The sequence below is a fragment of the Ascaphus truei genome, chromosome 6 (assembly GCF_040206685.1).
Source record: "Ascaphus truei isolate aAscTru1 chromosome 6, aAscTru1.hap1, whole genome shotgun sequence".
NCBI lineage: Eukaryota > Metazoa > Chordata > Amphibia > Anura > Ascaphidae > Ascaphus > Ascaphus truei.
The window spans coordinates 105695751-105715081 of NC_134488.1; the positions used below are offsets into that span (position 1 = coordinate 105695751).

At 43.3% G+C, this 19331-nt stretch overlaps 1 protein-coding gene across 4 annotated transcripts in view; it reads left to right on the forward strand.

Moving 5' to 3' along the window:
• Positions 1-19331, forward strand: part of FLT3LG (fms related receptor tyrosine kinase 3 ligand) — an 86551-nt gene that overhangs the window by 44302 nt on the left and 22918 nt on the right. For 3 of the 4 annotated variants that reach the window (XM_075605570.1, XM_075605571.1, XM_075605569.1), the window contains exons 2-5: positions 12563-12696; positions 14921-15057; positions 17623-17724; positions 18763-18816. In XM_075605570.1, the coding sequence (XP_075461685.1) occupies positions 14989-15057; positions 17623-17724; positions 18763-18816 (225 nt within the window). In that variant the 5' untranslated portion in view covers positions 12563-12696; positions 14921-14988. The remainder of the gene's footprint in view (positions 1-12562; positions 12697-14920; positions 15058-17622; positions 17725-18762; positions 18817-19331) is intronic. The other variant, XM_075605572.1, reaches the window with a different exon arrangement.

Sequence of the window (19331 nt, forward strand, 5' to 3'; positions counted from 1 at the left end):
CGTCAAAACAAATGCATTGTCGCCGTCGCTTAAAGTGCACGCGACAGCGACGGAGCGACAGTGCTACCACAAATCTGGTAGTCACGGATATTTCATTTTTTCGGCAACGGTCTCCACTTGCGGCCAATCGGGAGCTTCTCCGTGTCTCTGCCTTCCCCATTTATGACGTCATCCAGTGGTGTTGCCTAGACTTCCAAATACAACTTGTTGCTATGGCGACGGGTGACATCATCGGTCTCGTCGCTGTTGCCGGCTGTATAAGCGCAGCCTTAGACAGCTCCTAGGTCATTTTGTTTTATATATGAGCCAGACATTATGACAGTTTATAAATGTGTTATTAAACAATACCACTGACTGATATTTGTTATATGCAAGAAGATAGTGTGCTTATTGTCTAAAGTATGAAGTGTTAATTTCCAACTATTAAAAGAGGTTTACATGCCTTTAATAAATTGTGTTTACTTTGTTTGATTTCAAGCATTACTAAATCTGTTAAACAATTAGGCAAAGCTGTTTCGACATCATTGTAAAAGTGTGTGTGTGTGCGTGTGTGCGTTATGGTGGGTGAAAAAGGAAACAAAAATGTTTGTGAGTGGTTTGACTTGCTTTGCATCTAATCCCATGCTGTGCTTAAAATCTGTGTGAACAGCATTGCATTTGCTTATATGGGTTCCATGTGAATCGATATTTCAGGCAAAAGGTGACACATTGTGTGCTCATTTGCATATCATTTCCCAGAATCCCTTGCTGCAGTGGGAGCACTGTATGTTAGGGGAATAATGGTGAAATGCAGGGTTGCAGACCTGTCTAAGACATGATGTGCTCACAAGTGATATTCTTTATTGGATATACTGTATATATATATATATATATATATATAGTGTAATTAACAATACGGGAGAATACTTGTTTGTTATATTAAAGCAGCAAAACATGTAAAATCTTATGTTTCTTTTTAATATAAATCAGTTCTGTAGTATTACATAATAGTGGCTGTTTTATTTTATTTATTTCTTAAATTTAGCTCAATGCCATTTTTAATGAGTGTGCTGTGATTTCTATAACAGGTTTTACCACATCTCTCCAGCAGTGCAAGTGTTTTTGTAACACTTTCCTGTTTGGGAACAAATTATCACATGTTCCCAGCATTCTGTGCTGTAAACTGTAACAATAGTCAATGTTACCTTTAATATAAGGATACATTGTAGCTGCTGAGTTACATTGACTGAAGCAGCCATTATGTTAGGCTGAGATTATAGTGGGTGCGCGCTACTTGCCCGAGCAATGGGTGAACTCAGCTTCCAGTGATTGGGGAGGCATGACGTACGCGGCTCCAGGCTGGTTCGCCCTCATTGGCTGAAACGCTCATGTGACATGGCCGTGACGTGTAGGAAAAAAAAAAAAATTTGTCTTTAAAAAATAACCTGCCGCGCGGTCTTCCGCACTATGGACGGCCTCATAGGGAAGAAGTATGTTGTTCTCGGCATGCGCGTGCCGTCGCGAGCACTATAATATCAGCCTAAGGCCTGGGACATAGTGGTTGTATCCGGGCGGAGGCGCGCTGAGGCTCAGGGAAAGCGGTGCTTTCCCTGGCCTTACACAGCATGCCGTCCGGGGGCGTGTCGGGGGCGGGCCTGGGGGCGGGCCAGTGACGTCACGGAGCTGGTTCGCCCTCATTGGGCGAACCGCTCACGTGACCGGCCCTGCGCTCCGGCGAGTGCCAAATCTGAAGACTCGGTGAGATACACGCTTCTGCAAGCGTGCGCGAGCCCCTGCTAAAGCCGCTCTCATTGCGGCTGCAGGGGCTCAGTGTCGAGCAGCAGCGCGCCTCAGCGCATAAGCGCTGACCATGCCCGATTTATAACAGGAGCACGAAACGATTCCCAGCTTAGTTAAGAATGCAGAATTCTACATTGTCACTTGCTTTACATATAAAAATAAGGCCCCGCTCACACAGCGCGCTACACGACGTGCGCGTTCGTCACTGATTCCTGGCGGCCAATGGTAGTGTTCAGTATTGAAACTACCATTGGCTGAAAAGTGCGGTGTCGACGCTGCTGCAGTCGCGGGAGTCTTTTCTATCTGTGATCTCCGGCTGCAGCAGCGTGTCAGCAGAAAGTGACCAGAGACACACACACACACACACACACACACACACACACACTCTCTTTCTCTCTCTCTCTCTCTCTCTCTCTCTCTCTCTCTCTCTCTCTCTCTCTCTCTCTCTCTCTCTCTCTCTCTCTCTCTCTCTCTCTCATGCTTTTCTTTTATGTTTATGTTCAGTCCTACAATGCCCATGACACAGCCCCCTCTCTCCGCTCCCTGCCTTCCGGTCCCCGCACACAGGCGATGAAATTCACCAACATTTTGCTTCGGTCTACAGAGTATAATAATAATTTAAAAAAAAGGGGGGGGAATGGGGGACAGCACCCGCAACTGTCTGCCACGACCGCCGCAACCCTACTCCTGCAGCTTACACACAGATCGCTGGGCTGCAGGAGCGGGCGGCGGAGGTACGCATGGGAGCGCATGGCCGTAGCAGGCAGTGTGAGCTCGGCCTAAGAAAAAAAGGCAATGTAGTATTTGCTGCTTGTAAATTTGTAAGTAAATGTGACAACTATTAATCTAGCAGAGATTAACATATGTACTGTATATTACAGGGGTGGGCAACTACAGTCCCCAAGGGCCACCATCAGGTCAGGTTTTCAGGATATCCCTGCTTCAGCACAGGTGGACCATTGTGCTGAGGCAGGGATATCCTGAAAACCTGACCTGTTGGTGGCCCTTGAGGAAAGGAGTTGTCCACCCCTGGTCTAAAACATGTACTAGCAAAATATTGTAAAATAAATGGAATCAAATAAGAGTCTTGTTGGACCCTATTCAGGAAAGGGGTTTTAGGCAGAGATGGATGAATCTGGCGAAAAATTCGGTTCACAATTTTTTTTTTCAAGTTTGGGGTAAACTGCTCCAACCAAAGTTATACGTGCAAACGTTCGTTACATTTCACATTTTTAAGTATTCAGTTTTTTTTTTTTTTTTTTACTTGATTTGTTTTCTAACGCAAGTGTTTTTTGCAATGAACGCACATTTTATGTAGTTCTAGGAGCTCTACCCCTCTACTTATCTTTACTGGCTCTCTAATAAGGACAGGGTAAGATGAGGATAAAAAAAACATGTGACTGCCAAACAACTCTTAGTATTATTAATAATAATATAAAAAGTTAAAAAAAGGAAGCCACCAAGACTTTGCTATTAGCATGGTTACATTTGATTAGGAAAGACAATTACACTCTTTACAAATGCTTGGGGGGGGGGGGGGGGTGGCCAGTTTGGTGGAATTGCACATTTAATTAAGATCTCACCTGTTCTAAAGCGCAGGTACAAGAACAAAATAATGAAGGAGATACCAGTTAAGTAACAAATGACCACAGACTGTTACAATATCTGGCATGAAAGGGGGCATTTGGGACTGTTATAAAGTACCACAGACTCCAGATTGCCGCGGCTCCTACAGGGGACACATGTTGGGTAGGCACTACCTTTTGGAGTGTGTGTATGCTGTATAACTCATAAACTGTTCATATAGCCATTGCAATATTGCCTGATTTGAAGAACAATAAATAGGTTGTTGGGCAACTCAGAGAAATATAATAAGTATCCTTCTTGGGCAAGATTAGAAAAAGTCATAAGATCACCTGGGGGATATAAAAAAAATCGCATGGGGCAAGAGCCATCTCTTTCCAGGCTGTGTAACTCTGATCCTGACGTTTAACAGATTTGAGAAGGTAGAAGAGAAATGCAGTATAGTTTGTGGGGACGCATTCCCGATTCTCTTTCCAAAGCCCACCAGGATTTATGCCGAGAAATATGGTTATTTGCTGTTCCAACTACATACTGTATGAGTTATCGTTTGCTTATTCTTGTCACCCACACCCAAGTATATTTTCTTGTGCTAAATAACTTGGCACGCAGTATAGTGGGGTTTTCCCAGCTCGTGCAAGCAGGGTGTCAGAGGACCAGCGACTGCTGGTGGGTGGCTAATTGCGAGAGCACTCGGTCAGGCAGCATCTGGGAGTAGATACTCCAAGGTTTTATTGTTGCCTATATTTCTCCTGTGGGAAGGTGAAGGGAAAGTCCCCTCCGCGATCACGTGGAAAGCAGCCAGTGTGTCTGAATTGTGAGCTGCCCTCCACTGATCTAGTCAATATCCAATTTGTGCCCTTGGTGTTTGGAAGGGGTGTCGTTGGTTCCTCCTACTGTATGTACTCTGCATGATTTAATTGTTACAGTAGGCATTGTTTGGCATCGAAGAGGGAACTTTTTTTTATTCAGCTGGTATTCCCCAAAACTTCAAAGACGAAAGTTACTTAAAGCTGCAGTTCAGGCAATATCCTGCATGTGTGGGTTTTTTTTTAATAAATCAGTTCTGTAGTAAGAAAAAAAAAAAACTACTTTTAAAGACCAATTTTCTTGTATTCTATTTTAACAAGCATGCTTGTTTTTATAGCAACGATTTACATTCCCCATGTTTAAAGATGTCGCCAAACTTTGCCGATCAATAGACGGAGAACAAATTGGCCGGCAGCTATGCAGTTTTTTCGGAAAGTAAAGATTGCCCACATGAAACTATTGAAGTTAAAAAAAAAAAACAAAAAAAAAAACGGGACTCTGAACTGCAGCTTTAATATATTTTAATATAGCCTCACTGCTTAGTAACAGTGTTCCATTTTATTTTTATCTTCATTTTATGGGTGTATATTTTGCCTACTTTAGGAAAACCTGTATGAGGCACACAGCTATGACAGACATCTTTATTCCCACATGGTCTCATTTCGCATTTTCTTCCTATACTCTTTGTCACTTAAATCCTCGCACACTCTGCACGATCTATTACTTTGCTCTTTATCTTTGACACACTTCATGTTTCTTTTGTCACCATGTCTCTTTCTTTTTCCTTTCTGTCTTTGCTTATTCACCGTATCTGCTATTTGTGTGGTCACTTATCTATGTGTCTCCTTCGCTCTGCCACACATTTTTTGTATTTCTCCAAGCATAGGGGAGCACAATAAGTAACCGACAAGAAATGGACACAATAGCGCAATATGTGTGCTCTGTGGATAAAGGTTAATGCCAATGTGGTGGTACTACTCACATTTATCCCAAAGCAAAGTAGCATATCACAAACAGTGACCGTTTGATCCGTGTGGTCTGGTCATGGGTTAAAGCTCGAGGGAATTGAGAAAAGATGCAATAGTGCAGATAGTCTAAAACACGAGTGCACAATCTTTCTGCTCTCCACCAGTGTTGCGCCCCCCTCTTATGCTGCGGGGTCATGTCACATGACCCTGCGGCGTCAAATGATGAGAGCAGGACCTCTGTAACCGCTGTGCCACCCCTACCCCCCCCCCCCCAAAAAAAACAAATCTTGGGGAGCACCAGGTCTAAAACACAGATAAAATGAATACAATGTGTACTTACATAGCAGACATTCTTTGAAGCTTGAAAACAGATACAATCTCTGAAGACAATCTCCAAGCTGTTAGCAAGCTGCAGTCTCACAACCTCCGTGTGGGTGCTTGCAACGTCTCATGTGATGCTTCTGTCGGCAGGTCCGGTATCCTCGGATAGAAGAGGCTGCAGCGCATCTGTCTGATTCCCTGGCTCTACACGTTTCGCCTGATAACGGCTTCCTAAGGAGTCAGAACCTTACCCCTGCCAGACCTATACTTTCTATACCCTCTGATACAATGAAGTATTGGAGGAATGTAATTAACACACATGGAAATAATCTCCTGATTGAGATAAAGATTGTGTGCTATGATTTTTGCAATGGTACAAATGTACAGTACCCCTAGAGCAGAGGTGCGCCCCCCTGCCTGCTCTCCCTCACTTGCCTGCTCTCCCGCCCTCATCCCCCCTTCTTACCTGCTCTCCGGCATGAGCAGCGTCATGACATCACAACGTCATGTGACGTCACATTTCCATTTGATCCTGCGGCGTAATTTAACGCTGCGTTGTGATGGTGACGCGTCAACGGAGAGCAGGTAAGAGAGCTACAGTGGCCTCGTGCGCTCCCCCGGCATTTAATTTAAATGTTGTGGGGAAAAGTGTGGGCCCTGTGTAAGCACTGCCCCCCCTCCCTGAAAATTTTGCGCCCCCCAGTTTGCAAACAATGACTAAGCCACCTGTACTGAGGCAGGGATATCCTTAAAACCTGACCTGTTGGTGGCCCTTGAGGACTGGAGTTGTCCATCCCTGGATTAGAGTAACGAATCTCGATGGGGAAAAGAGAGAAAAAAAATTATTGTTTGTGTTTCTCAAATGTACATGATGTAGAACTGGGGTTGTAATAATATGACAAACTTAATAAAACATTTAATACATGAATCGCACTATTATTAGCTCCATTTACCCTCCCCTTCCCCAATTTACTTGCCCATCTTTTTGCCAGTGCTTTAATCTCCCATTTGGGAAATCAAATCACACTTTGTCCTCCGAGCCAATAAGGAAGCAGCTCCAGAGACTCCCCTGTTCTGGTTCTGTAAACACGTACATATGAAACATTGGGCTTGTAGCTTCAAGCGAATGCTTAAAGTAAACATTGTGCCGAATTAGTTTCAAATATTTTCATTTTTCTCAAAGGAAATGTAAGTATAGGGTTTCCTCTGAGCTTAGCCACCCTGACCTTGTCATAGGGTCAACAAAAATAAAAGGGTGAAGGGCTCTGCCTGAGCAAGGACTTTGCCTGAGCACGTTTTGTTCTGGGAAGGTCTTAAACTGAGCAAGGTCTTAAACGAATTATAAAATGATTTAAAAACACTGTCACCCAAATGCAACGCCTTAGACCTGTAACTTCAAAACCCACCATTGTAATACAGTATGTTAACTGACTAGATTGGCTTTCCCTTGAGCCCAGACGCAATGTACAACTTTTCTGTCTTACCTTCAAATACTTTCTGGACAAGTTAGCCAATTATCTGAGAAGACTTCTCGCCCCTTCTGTACACAGCACTTCTCTCCCTAGATCTGCCTCCAGAAACCTGCGTATAGCCCCAGGGTTAAATAAAGAATCCGGGCGCTGTTCCTTCTTGTTCCGATCACCCCCCCCCCCCCCCCCTTCTGGAACAATTTATCGTAGTCCATCAAATCAGGTTCCTGTCTAAATTCCTTCAAGACTTTGGCTGTTCATGTTTTATAGCTGTAAATCGTATGTATAATGTATAATTACTTTATACCCATTACATACTTGAAATCGAGTGGTAAGTCAATGTATCCCCCCTCTCCCGTAAAATATTTTATAAATAATACTAATGTCTATGTTATTGGTTCATTTTGGTCATAGGAGGGACTGTACCTTTAAAAGGGTCTAGGACCTGAAATACACATTTCTTACATTTTATGCCTTTCAACATTTCTACAGACGTTCTTTTACTTCTATTATTTTAATACACCCTTGCAGTCCAGAAATATGAGTCAGTAATAGCAAAAAAAGTGGTGCACTACTGATCGGTAGATAGAATGTTTCAACCAAGCGCAACCATAGAAAAATAGAAAATGTATTAATGTGCAGTGGACATACTGTACACATAACAACTAACTCTGACGCGTTTCGTTCCAGTGTGGAACATTGTCAAAGAGTGACTGGTCTGATCCTGAAGTGATCTATAAATAGATACTACTCAATCTATAATTGGATTGGGTCAGGGAGGTGTGTCAGGTAAAAAACACACAGCTGTAGAATAATTACTGTCTAATCTGTCAACACTCCAACTATATAATCCCAATATAGTGATTTATATTATAAGATCACCTCAAACCCCTAAAAAGGACATTTACAAACAAACATGTGCAAATACAAAGAAACATAAATGATTTTGTGATTATCTTGTTTTTTTTTTTAACTACTAGCAACTCAATAGATAAGTGTTGTGAAGCAAACCACTAAAAAAAAGTAACCAGTGAAGATAGCAATACAAAAATACAGCTGAACCCGTTAGAACGCGGTGCTCAGGGTCCACCCGATGCAACCACGTTTTATAACTGGATCGCGGAAAAAAAATGGCTCTGATCAGGGGTTCTTCCAGCTACTTCCTCTTCTGTGCTATTTCAGCCTTCAGAACATCCATCGCTTGGCTCACTATACCGCTCACACCACATAGTACGGCTCGATCATGCCCACGCTACTTCCTGTTTACAGTGCAAGAGTTTCCACTTACCAACAGGACTCAGAAAGAGGACGCTATTTCCGGTTCATGAAACCATGCTGGCACGCAGGAACTTCCGGCGGATAAGGGCGCCTGTTCCCATGGTTACAGAGTAACGCCATAAAGTACTGATGGTAACCCCTTGCTGCCAGAGAAGGTCCTTCTCAAATCCAATATCGCTCGTGTGCGCCCAAATTACGAATGGCACATTCCCCAATGTGCGTCTTGACTGTCGAAAATGGTTTTAGGCAGAGATATGTGATGCCCGTGTCATACCAATGTTAATGGGAAGGGTATCTGTTCGATAAGTAGAACTGCTAGTCAATCGAGAGGGTCCCGGCTTGCAGGAGCTGCCTTATGACAGACTGTGGTGGTATCTGAACTTAAAGGCGGCTGCTGGAGCTGTGTGCGGATCACATGGGGTGAATGCTACAGCAGGGTGAGTCTGGGGGGAGGAGGCAGGGTCAGACTGGGGCAAGGTAGGGTGTGTGAGGAGAGTCAGGAGGGAGGATACGGGTAAGCCTGGGGTGTCAGAGTGAGTCTGGATAGGCAGAGGTTGGATGAGTACACGGGTGGCAGAGTGAGTCTGGATGGGCAGAGATTAGGTGAATATAGGGTGGTGTGTGTGTGATCACAACTTGCTGCATGTGTTTCCTCCTCCCATCCCACACCGCTTCCTACTTTCCGCTGTCTCGGAGGAGGATGTGTCACTGCTAATCTCCTCTTCTCCCTCTACCACCTGCCTTCTTGACCCCATTCCCTCCCATCTCCTAAAACCTCTTGCTCCTACTATAATCCCTACGCTCACACAGATTTTCAACTCTTCCCTCTACTCTGGTAACTTTCCCTCCTCCTTCAAACATGCAACAGTTATTCCATTACTCAAAAACAGCAAGTTTGACCCTACACTACTGACACACTTTATTAAAGTGTGGCCGGTTCCGCAAGCCGGGAGATTTCCCGGCTTGCTAGTGGCTGCCCCTCGGCGTGCCGCGCGTCACCGACGCGCGGTCACGCATCATCGGGAGCCTGCGCCCCCTGCACGCGCGTCCAGGGCTCCCCGAGGGAGCCCTGGTGTCCCGCGATGTGGGGGACGGCGGCAGGGGGTTCCGGGGGACCCGGCGGACCCGGCAGCGGGAGGGAGAGCGCCCCGATCGGAGGGCGCTCTTCCGCTGCTTCGGCGCGCGCCCGGCACCCTCCGGCGCGCGCCAGTTTACTGCTGCGGCCGAGAACGGGCAAATGCTCGAATAAACTTGGCCGCAGCAGTACCTGTCTTTCTGACTATCGACCTGTCTCCCTCCTGCCTTTTGACTCCAAACTCCTTGAACATCTTGTATTCTCTTATTTGCTCCATTTTCTCAACACCTATTCTCTCCTAGACCCTCTACAATCTGGCATCCGCACTGCTCACTCCACTGAAACAGCCCTCACTAAAATAACTAATGACTTCCATGCTGCCAAAGACAGAAGTCATTACACTCTGCTCATACTACTTGACCTCTCTGCAGAATTTGACATCGTGGACCACCCTCTTCTCCTTCACATTGTCCATACTCTTGGTATTCATAACAAAGCTCTATCCTGGATCTCCTTCTACCTCTCGTACTTTCAGTGTCTCTTTTGCTAACACCTCCTCCTATATCGATATCTCTGTGGGGGTTCCCCAGGGCTCTGTCCTGTGACCTCTTCTCTTTTCTCTGTACACACTTTCTCTGGGCGATCTAATCACATCTCTTGGGTTTAAATATCACCTCTATGCTGACGACACACACATTTACTTTTCAACCCCTGACCCTACACCTGCTGTACAGACCAAAGTTTCTGAATGTCTTTCTGCGATATCATCCTGGATGATGATAATAATAATAATAATAGCATGTTCTTGTATAGCGCTGCTTTATCTTGGATCTCCTCTTACCTCTCTCACCATACTTAGTGTCTCTTTTGCTAACACCTCCTCCTCCTCTATTGATCTCTCTGTGGGGGTACCGCAGGGCTCTGTCCTGGGACCTCTTTTCTTTTCTCTTTACACACTCTCTACTGTAGGTGACCTACTCACATCTCTTGGGTTCAAATATCACCTCTATGCTGACGACACACACATTTACTTTTCAACCCTTGACCTTACACCTGCTGTACAGACCAAAGTTTCTGAATGTCTCTCTGCTATATCATCCTGTATGGCCCTCCGCCAACTTAAACTTAACATGGCAAAAACAGAGCTACTTATACCTCCTCCCAAACCTGGCCCTACTACCTCCCTCCACCTTACTGTTGGAAGTACCATCATTCACCCAGTAGCCCAAGCACGCTGCCTAGAGGTCACACTCAACTCCTCTCTCACATTCTCCCCTCACATTCAAAATGTATCTAAAACCTGTCACTTTTTTCCTCCACAATATTACAAAGATATGTCCTTTCTTCTGTTGCTCGACTACTAAAACTTTGACTCAGGCCCTCATTCTCTCCTGTCTCGATTACTGTAACCTCCTGCTTTCCGGCCTTCCTGTCTCTCAAGTGTCTCCCCTACAATATGTCCTAAAAGCTGCTGCCAGAATCACTCTACTCTTTTCTAAATCTGTCTCAGCATCTCACCTGCTGAAATCACTCTCCTGGCTTCATATCAAATCTTGTATCTCGCACTCAATTCTCCTCCTCACATTTAAAGCTTTACACTCTTCTCCTCCTTACATCTCAGCCCTAATTTATCGCTATGCACCATCCTGACTTGCGTTCTGCTCAAGGATGTCTTTTCTCTACCCCCTTTGTATCTAAAGCCCTCTCCCACCTTAAACCTTTCTCACTGACTACCCCACACCTCTGGAATGCCCTTCCCCTCAATACCCGACTAGCATCCTCTCTATCCACCTTTAAGACCCACCTCAAGACACACTTGCTTAAAGAAGCATATGAGTAGCACCGTGGCTAATACTATACATGATACATAAAGCTTGGCCCTCTGCAGACGCACTTACCAGAATGCCCTCCTACTGTCTCTGTACGTTCGCCCTACCTAACAATTAGATTGTAAGCACTTCGAAGCAGGGACTCCTCTTCCACAATGTTACTTTTATGTGTGAAGCACTTATTCCCATGATCTGTTACTTGTAGTTATTTGTTATTTATACGATTGTCACGTGTATTACTACTTTGAAGCGCTATGTACATTAATGGCGCTATATAAATAAAGACATACATACATGTGTAAGAAACCAATGCAGTTGGAGATTGGAGAAGACAGCAAACTGATTCAGCCCATTGAGTTCGTTTTGTTGCCTGTGCCGCCTCCTCCTCTACATCAAAGGACCCCACTGGGTCACATGACAACGCATTGCCATGGTGACGTGATGTCACATGACCCCGTGGGGTCAATTGACGCCGGAGCCAAGGAGGAGGGGGGCGCCGGCAGCAAGCACAGAATCAGAAAGGTAGGAGATCTGCTTAAAACGGGAGCCACGCTCAAACCGCATTATAAGCAGATCCGTGTTGTAGCTGATTGCGCTATAACGGGGTTGAGCTGTATATACAAAAGAAAAAAAAAAACCTCCAGGATACTGATAAAATGATATAACCATTGATATATAATTCATATCAATGCTTATATCATTTCATCAGTATCCTGCTCATTCCTTGTGCAGTTCATGGGGCACTAAAAAAAGCAACAGGACTTACACCTGTTGGTGCACAGTCAAAAGCAAAATAAAGGGATGTAATGTAATATTATATTGGTAATTCTCAACACTTGACGTAGGGTTGTCTACCCCTGGAACATTGTGCCATTGTCATCATGTATAAAGAAAGTCCCAATGAGTAGGTCATTACAGTTACTGCTTTGTGTGCGCGGTGGAGCGTTCAATCTTCAAGTGAAATTATAGATTATTATACACAGGATAACATTCAATGCCATCATACTTTGACCACCGATCATATTCCAGCATGTGACTTTTACTTAGTAGTAAAGTTTATTGTTAAGTATTCACTTTCACTAGTGGTTAATGTTTTATTGTATTCCAATATGTTGACTGTTCTTAAATATGTTCAAAGCTATCAATATCTTGCTTGCGTTTCATTAACCGCTGCAGCACCCACTGAAAGTAGAGGGGTTGGGCTCCTGCATTGGCTAGACCGGCAATTAGCAAGATTTCAAGATCGGTTAAACGTACCGCTGTGGTTAGCTACTGAATAGGGAGCTACATCTTTTTGCACAAACAAAGGTTTATATCCTTATCATAACTTCCCTTCTGCTGCATGTGATTCGCACATTGTGGCTTTTTGAGCGTAGGTTTCAATCTCTGCACTTCTAGGGAAAAAAAGCTGGTTTGTTGTTTTAAAGATAATTCTTTGTATTTTCTTTACAGTTTTGAATTACATCCTGCACTATAGTAAGCAAAGAAGGGTGGGTGGCCGCGTTGCTCCTTTCTTCCATCATACCCGATGAAGGACCGTGAGAAGTTCGAAAGCTTGTAACGTATCAACGACGGTCCAATAAAAGGTATCATACCCCCTACTCCCTCTCCCTCTCCCTCCTTTGTTAGTACATCCTGCACTATATCATTTTGTTTTTATTTCAAATGTATCCTTATACTGAAAGCATCAACCCACCACAGCTGTGATGTTTACATTTCTAATAGTCTATTGAATTATAGTGAGGCAGAGCACGTGGGGCCGTGGTGGGGCCATGACGTCAGGAAGGCCTTGCTATGATGTGGCAGGAGACTTTCTTTGTGGGACATAGGAGATGAGATTTGCAACATTAGTATTATATTGCAGAATAAAACAGAGGGGGGGGGGGGGGGGAGGTTGGAGACCGCACTACCAATGGTGATGCTAAACCATACTATGTAAATGAAGGGGTGCTGAAAATTGGGTAAGAGCAAATACATAAAGAGAGAGAATCCTCACACGAGCACTCTTCCTCCACTAAATTGAAAAAATAAAAAATGTTATTGTATACTGAGAGGAAATAAGAAGTAAAACCTATAGGTGCTGGGCACGTCTGCCCTAGTAGGTACTGTACCTAAAATAATTACAACAGTATCACATGTGCCTGCTGTCATAGAGTGTGACAGAGTGCTAGTAATAATATACTATATATGTGATAGCTCCCAAACGGTCCAGACAAAATTCCCTCCAGTAAAGCTCCTCCTTGATGTAATGGGTAGGAGTGCTATACTAGGCTAGTGGAGTTAATAACACCATCTCCTAAATCCCAGAGTAACATAGCCCTGTAGTGTGGGTATGAACCCACTAGGTATTGGTTAGCTCAAATACCCACAATTGCCCTTACACAAAGCCCCCACTAGATAGATATAAATCGTGGGGGGAAGGAAGGTAGAGGGACAGGGGACAGGTGGGTAAGCCTGGTGGAGAGGGGAAAATAGATTGGGCAGAGGGGCACTGGGTTAAGTAGAGATATGATAATCTCACTTACCCTGCAACATAAAGTGCTTGCTTTAGGTGCCAAGTTGGTGCCATGTTAAGGTAAACAAGCCACATACACCTTTGCCAGCACTATGTCACGTGGTGAACCCCAAGGGTGATAATCCATACAGTAAAGCCAATCCACTATATGCTAAATCCTAGCTAGTGGCAGTCTCCTGGGGCCCACAACTTTGTTAAGGTAACCCTCGCTGCCCTGAAGCACAATTACCGCTATAGTCACAAATATATGTGAGCTCAGTAGCCGCAGCCTAACGCTGCAGTCGCACCTATGACATCACGCGTTGCGCCACAAACACCCGACGCGCGTTTCGTCTCCGTGGAGACTTCTTATTTCCTCTCAGTATACAATCAAATTTATTATTTTTTCAATTTAGTGGAGGAAGAGTGCTCGTGTGAGGATTCTCTCTCTTTATGTATTATATTGCAGATTAACCCATAGTAAATGGCTAGAACAGAAAATATGCACAGTATATCCACGCAAGTTTAAATACACTCACACTCTGAATGCCTGAGGAAGGAATGATGGAATCCATGACCTTTGTGATTCACTCTAAGGCCATAATCTCTTAGTAAGACCACACTTTAAATACAGTTTTGGGCACCTCACCATAAATAGGACTTTATAGGACTGGACAAATCCAGCGGTTCTGAAGTGCCCTGTTTGTAGCATAGATTCAACCTAAAAAAAGTATAGATTTTTCATGAAAGGTGATGCCATGTTAGCGTGAGAACCCTTTTCTTTAAGTGGGCGTCTCCATTTGTCTTGGATTTTTGGGCATTTCAAGGTATTTTTCTTTTCCAAATTGTGGCGTATCTGAACGGAAAAGTAGATCCTGGCTGCCGCTCACTTTCAGGGCCTATTGGTAGCCAGGAGATGTTTTGCAATGGGACGACACTGTGATCTTTGGACATTTCCCTTTGTTTCCACGAAATATGAGATGCTTTTATGTTGCATTTGGCTCAGTTGTCTTGGCAGAATTTTTTGCTCTCTCCATATTCACGATCTCATTCATTAACCCCTTCGCTGCCATGGGGCGGTCAGTGCATTGCAAATCAAAGGAAGGGTTAATGCACGATGGTGGGAATGTGCCGTTAATGGATATACATATTAAAAAGGAGAATGTACGGGTTGTGTGCGTGATTACTGTATTGCTGGCCCCTGGCAGCAGAGGAGATGAGATTGGTTTTGGAAAAAGTATTTCAGGTTACGTATACGGCGTACCCGTAATTCTCCCTTTGTCTTTATTCATTGTCTTGTTTCTTTCTCCTCCCAGGAAGTTGTGCTGTGTGATCCCCCCAGCCCCCTTTCTCATCACTCGCCCTCTTCTCCAGCAATGAGGAGATGATTTTGTGCTATGATTCACAGAACACACTTTGGGACACGTGCTACATGACACGGAGACCTGCGCCTGTGAGTTGAGTTGCGCTTTCCCCTATGCCTCTAACTTTTACACCAAACTGCAAAAAAAAAACCCAACATGTTTATGTTACTATTGAACAAGCTTGTTTATGTTGGAATAAAAGAAAAAAATCTGCTTGAAATATTGTTCTTGCACCCCAAAATAGGCTAGGGGCATCTCTACTGGTAGTTGAGGGCTACAGGACTTCTTAAAAAGAAGCTGTAAGAAGAAGCTGGGCAACGTGATATTTAATAGAGATGTGGAAAAATTTTGCCCACATCTGTGAACCTTGTGAAATTTGCCCTTTTTTTTTCACTTCGGAAAAACAAATCTTTAAAAAAGTTTGCAAGCAGTTTGACAAGTAAATCCCTACAGGCTGAAATATAGGTTTTGCTGCAGGGTGGAGAGATGGGGTGTGCTATTTATTGACTTATACTGTACACCCCCACAAAACACTCATCTATACGATACCTGTGAACACACCTGAAATACCTGGGGGAAAAGTGACTCTGAATATGCAAATATTCTATATATGCTAATAAGCTTATTTCCCAGGTATTTCTGGTGTGTTCACGGCTAATTCTCCACATGTTGTATAGTTAATATTTTGGTAGATATATACAGTAAGTCAGTGGTTACTCTATTTCTCTTTTCTAATGAACCTTTTATGTGATTTTTTTTTTAACTTCCTTTAAAGTTCCAGCAAAACTTAAGCAAAGCGAATTTGGGCAAGTTTGCACATCTCTATTATTTACTGTCGACTCACATTGTTAATGAGTTTGATGTGACATTTATCTCAATGTAGCGGGATTTGTAATACAATCTCCGCTACTAAGAACTTGATACAATTACCTAAGCACCGTGGCCTTAAGCAATGCTTAATATGGGGCTCTTTGAGTGATCAGTGACAGTGCCCGCTTTTCCCTCAGGCAGCAGGCACCTTCTCTCCTTCACCAAGCTCTGGAGCGGGCGCATCATTCCACTTTTTAACGATGAGAATTGTCTGTCTTTTACAGAGACACTATTCCTGACCGCTAGTTTCGGATCAGCATTTGTAATTATACTGTAGCTATTAGGTGTTCATCAATACACCTTGCTGATCCACTAGCAATTATTTGTCTCGTTAGAGCCGAGTATCTCGTGGCTTATGATCAATATCAGTAATTAACTTCTTGAGGTGTTGATTAATACACCTTGCTGATCAGATGAGAATAAGCCCAGTTCCAATACCCACTAAGATAGCAGCCCCTATATTTGATGCTGCCAACTGCTACATACTGAATATATGGGGCGATACACTGAAACTATCTTTACATAGTAGGTTCAGTTGATTTATTATACACCATAATAATATGCTTAATTGTTACATGCTTTGGTATGGTCCCGTTATCAATAAGCTGTATCAACTATAAAAGTCAGCAGTTATCTGACAACCTGCTTTAAGATACTTCCTTCTGGCACCGTAGTAATAAGCCTCAGCTTATTGCATCATTCCTTTTCTGGGAATGACCTGTTTGGTTGTTGGCATTTACAGACCTAATGCTACTAAGGGAGGGTGTTCATCAAAACACCAAGTGAAATGCCTTTAAACTAATAACCGCCTGCCAGAACAGCAGATGCCTTGTATACACACCACAATGGTCAATATAAGTTAGACCTGTGTTTATGTATATGCCTATTCTATTTTCCAAAACTAGAAGATAGGGTTACTATGATTGTACTAACCAACATTGCTCATGGATAAATCTAGGGCTTACTAATGCCTAGAGGTCCAATCTTGAATATACCCTAATATTCTCCCATTACTCTGGGAACATATATATTGCCTCCAAGAAAGAAGCTAAATACTTTTGGTAGGGGTAGTCTACACCGCAATTACTAACAGGGGAGCATCTATGCATCGCTATTTACATTGGTGTTCAGACTGCCCTTATGCATTGGGTATCTTAACCCCTTTCTAGCCATATCGCCATCCAGTATTTTATATTTTATAGTCTATTAGGGCATTATATTGGGGCTCAGCAATATCTAAGAAGGACTTGACATTGAATAAAGTGGGATCGATTTCATGCAAGCGATCTACTGTAACGTCCACACCGCTATCTTAGTCACTTAATTCCCACCACTGTCCACTCGTTGCTTACACAGTGATATGCAGCTATCTAGCTGGGAGCCTATGACCTCAATCTATTTAATACTTTGTTTTAATCACTTTACTGTGACATCCCACTAGTGATATCAATTTGTCTTCCCTGTATTTTTTTTTTGTCAACCTCACCAATAAAGGTTACGTTTTAAACTAATCACTATATCCTACATACCTACCTTCACCTATGAGAGCTAGTTTATAGGGGCTACATTTTGTCTTGTCTAGAGAAGACATTTGTTTTGTAATGTTTGATGGCGTTACAAAATGGTGACCTGCCTTATAGTGACAAGTCAGAAAGTAATGTTTTGGTCACGTGGGCACCGTCAGAGGGTCACTTCTCTGCCATGTTAGTAACAATTTATGGATGTTTCTTCTGCACCGTAATCCGAGTATAAAGATTCTCTTATTCCTCTCCCTTTTGGTCTAGGTGGCTGTATTGCTGCTGTTGTTCCTCACAAAAACATGCCTAACTTGTAGCTTTACAGACAGCCCCATAACTTCCACTTTTGAGGACAAGATAAAGGTCTTGGTGAGTGCCTTTTTTCGTGCTAGGTGTGTAGAGTTTTAAGCAGGTTCATTTACACTTGGTTTGTTTTAACCGTGAAAGCGAAAGCCACTTGCATGTGAACTATACAAAATGAGATAAATAGTAATGTGAGATGCTTAAATGTAAGAATTTGCTAGAGTGCATACTGTAACTAAATTCTGCTTTTTGTTGAGGACACTTTTTTTCTATTTTTTATATATGGCCCTGCCTATGCAGACTTTAATTTGGTATGACTTGTTGGTAGCAGGATCAAACTCTTCTTCTAATGTTTTGAGCTGTCCAGTTACACCACATTTCTCTTTGGTATAAGATACTATGGATCAGTGTTTTTCAACCGGGTTAATTAATAATGATTTTTTGTTCTTGTATAGCGCTGCTAGTTTTTATGTAGACATTTTAGCAGACACAGTCCCTGCCCCGTAGAGCTTACAATATATGTTTTTGATGCCTGAGGCACAGGGAGATAAAGTGACTTGCCTGAGGTCACAAGGAGATACTGGGAATTGAACCAGATGCCCCTACTTCAAACTCAGTGCCAAAGTCACTGAGCCGCTCCTTCTCCCGCTAAGAAACCTTGTGTTCCGCGGGCATCTCTAAATGGTTCACTGCAATTTTCAGGTCATTTTAAATGTATACCAAATACAGAAGAATACGTCTGATCCCAGACACACTATTAGAGAGAGTTGGGGATCCTTACAATGTATCTGATCTCAGACACACTATTAGAGAGAGTTGGGGTTCCTTACAATGTATCTGATCTCAGACACACTATTAGAGAGGGTTGGGGTTCTGCAGAATTTCACAATATCATTGTAGGGTTCCTTAACCCGAAAACGGTGAGAGACCATTGTGGTAGATGGTCCCAGACAATTGTAGTCTTCCCTTCCCTTTTTTACCTTATTACAAGTCATTAGAAACGACTTATTTGCTGCACAAGCTAAATGGTTACATTGCAAACCTTGTATATCAAAGATAAATTAATTCACTTACATAACTGTATTTATGACTGTTTTCTTTCAGTTGAAGCACCTTCCTTTGGATTATCCTATCTCTATAATCTCCAATCTTAAAACAGTAAGTTTGCGCATTTATCATTTCATCGCCCTTTACAAAGTGTCCCCTTTCATGTTCAAAGCACCGGATCTAGCTTTGTATTAAAGTTATTGCATATAGTTATCCACTGGTAGAATATTGTCTAATTAGCATCAGATTGCTTGGCCATACACATCTCCCTCGTATACGCAAGGAATTGGCTGCATTCATAATCTTATCCAAGGTTAGAAGAGGACTGTGTGGGAGCCTGGAGTAGGTGACAACTACATTTAAAAACAAATCCATTTGAAACATACAGTATAAGACACTTAGGCTAAGGCCCCGCTCCTTCAGTCAGCACGCCCACACTGCAGACAGGCGGCGCGCTGACAGGCAATTGACCGCGATATGCGGTCTGTAGGGAGCCGGGAACCGGAGCGGGAAGGGGGCGGGAGTGGGAGGGGGGCGGTGTCACGGTAGCTTATGACAAGATATAATGAACACCAAATATCTGGGTTGAACTGAACGAGGCTTAGATATAATAAAATATAATTTAT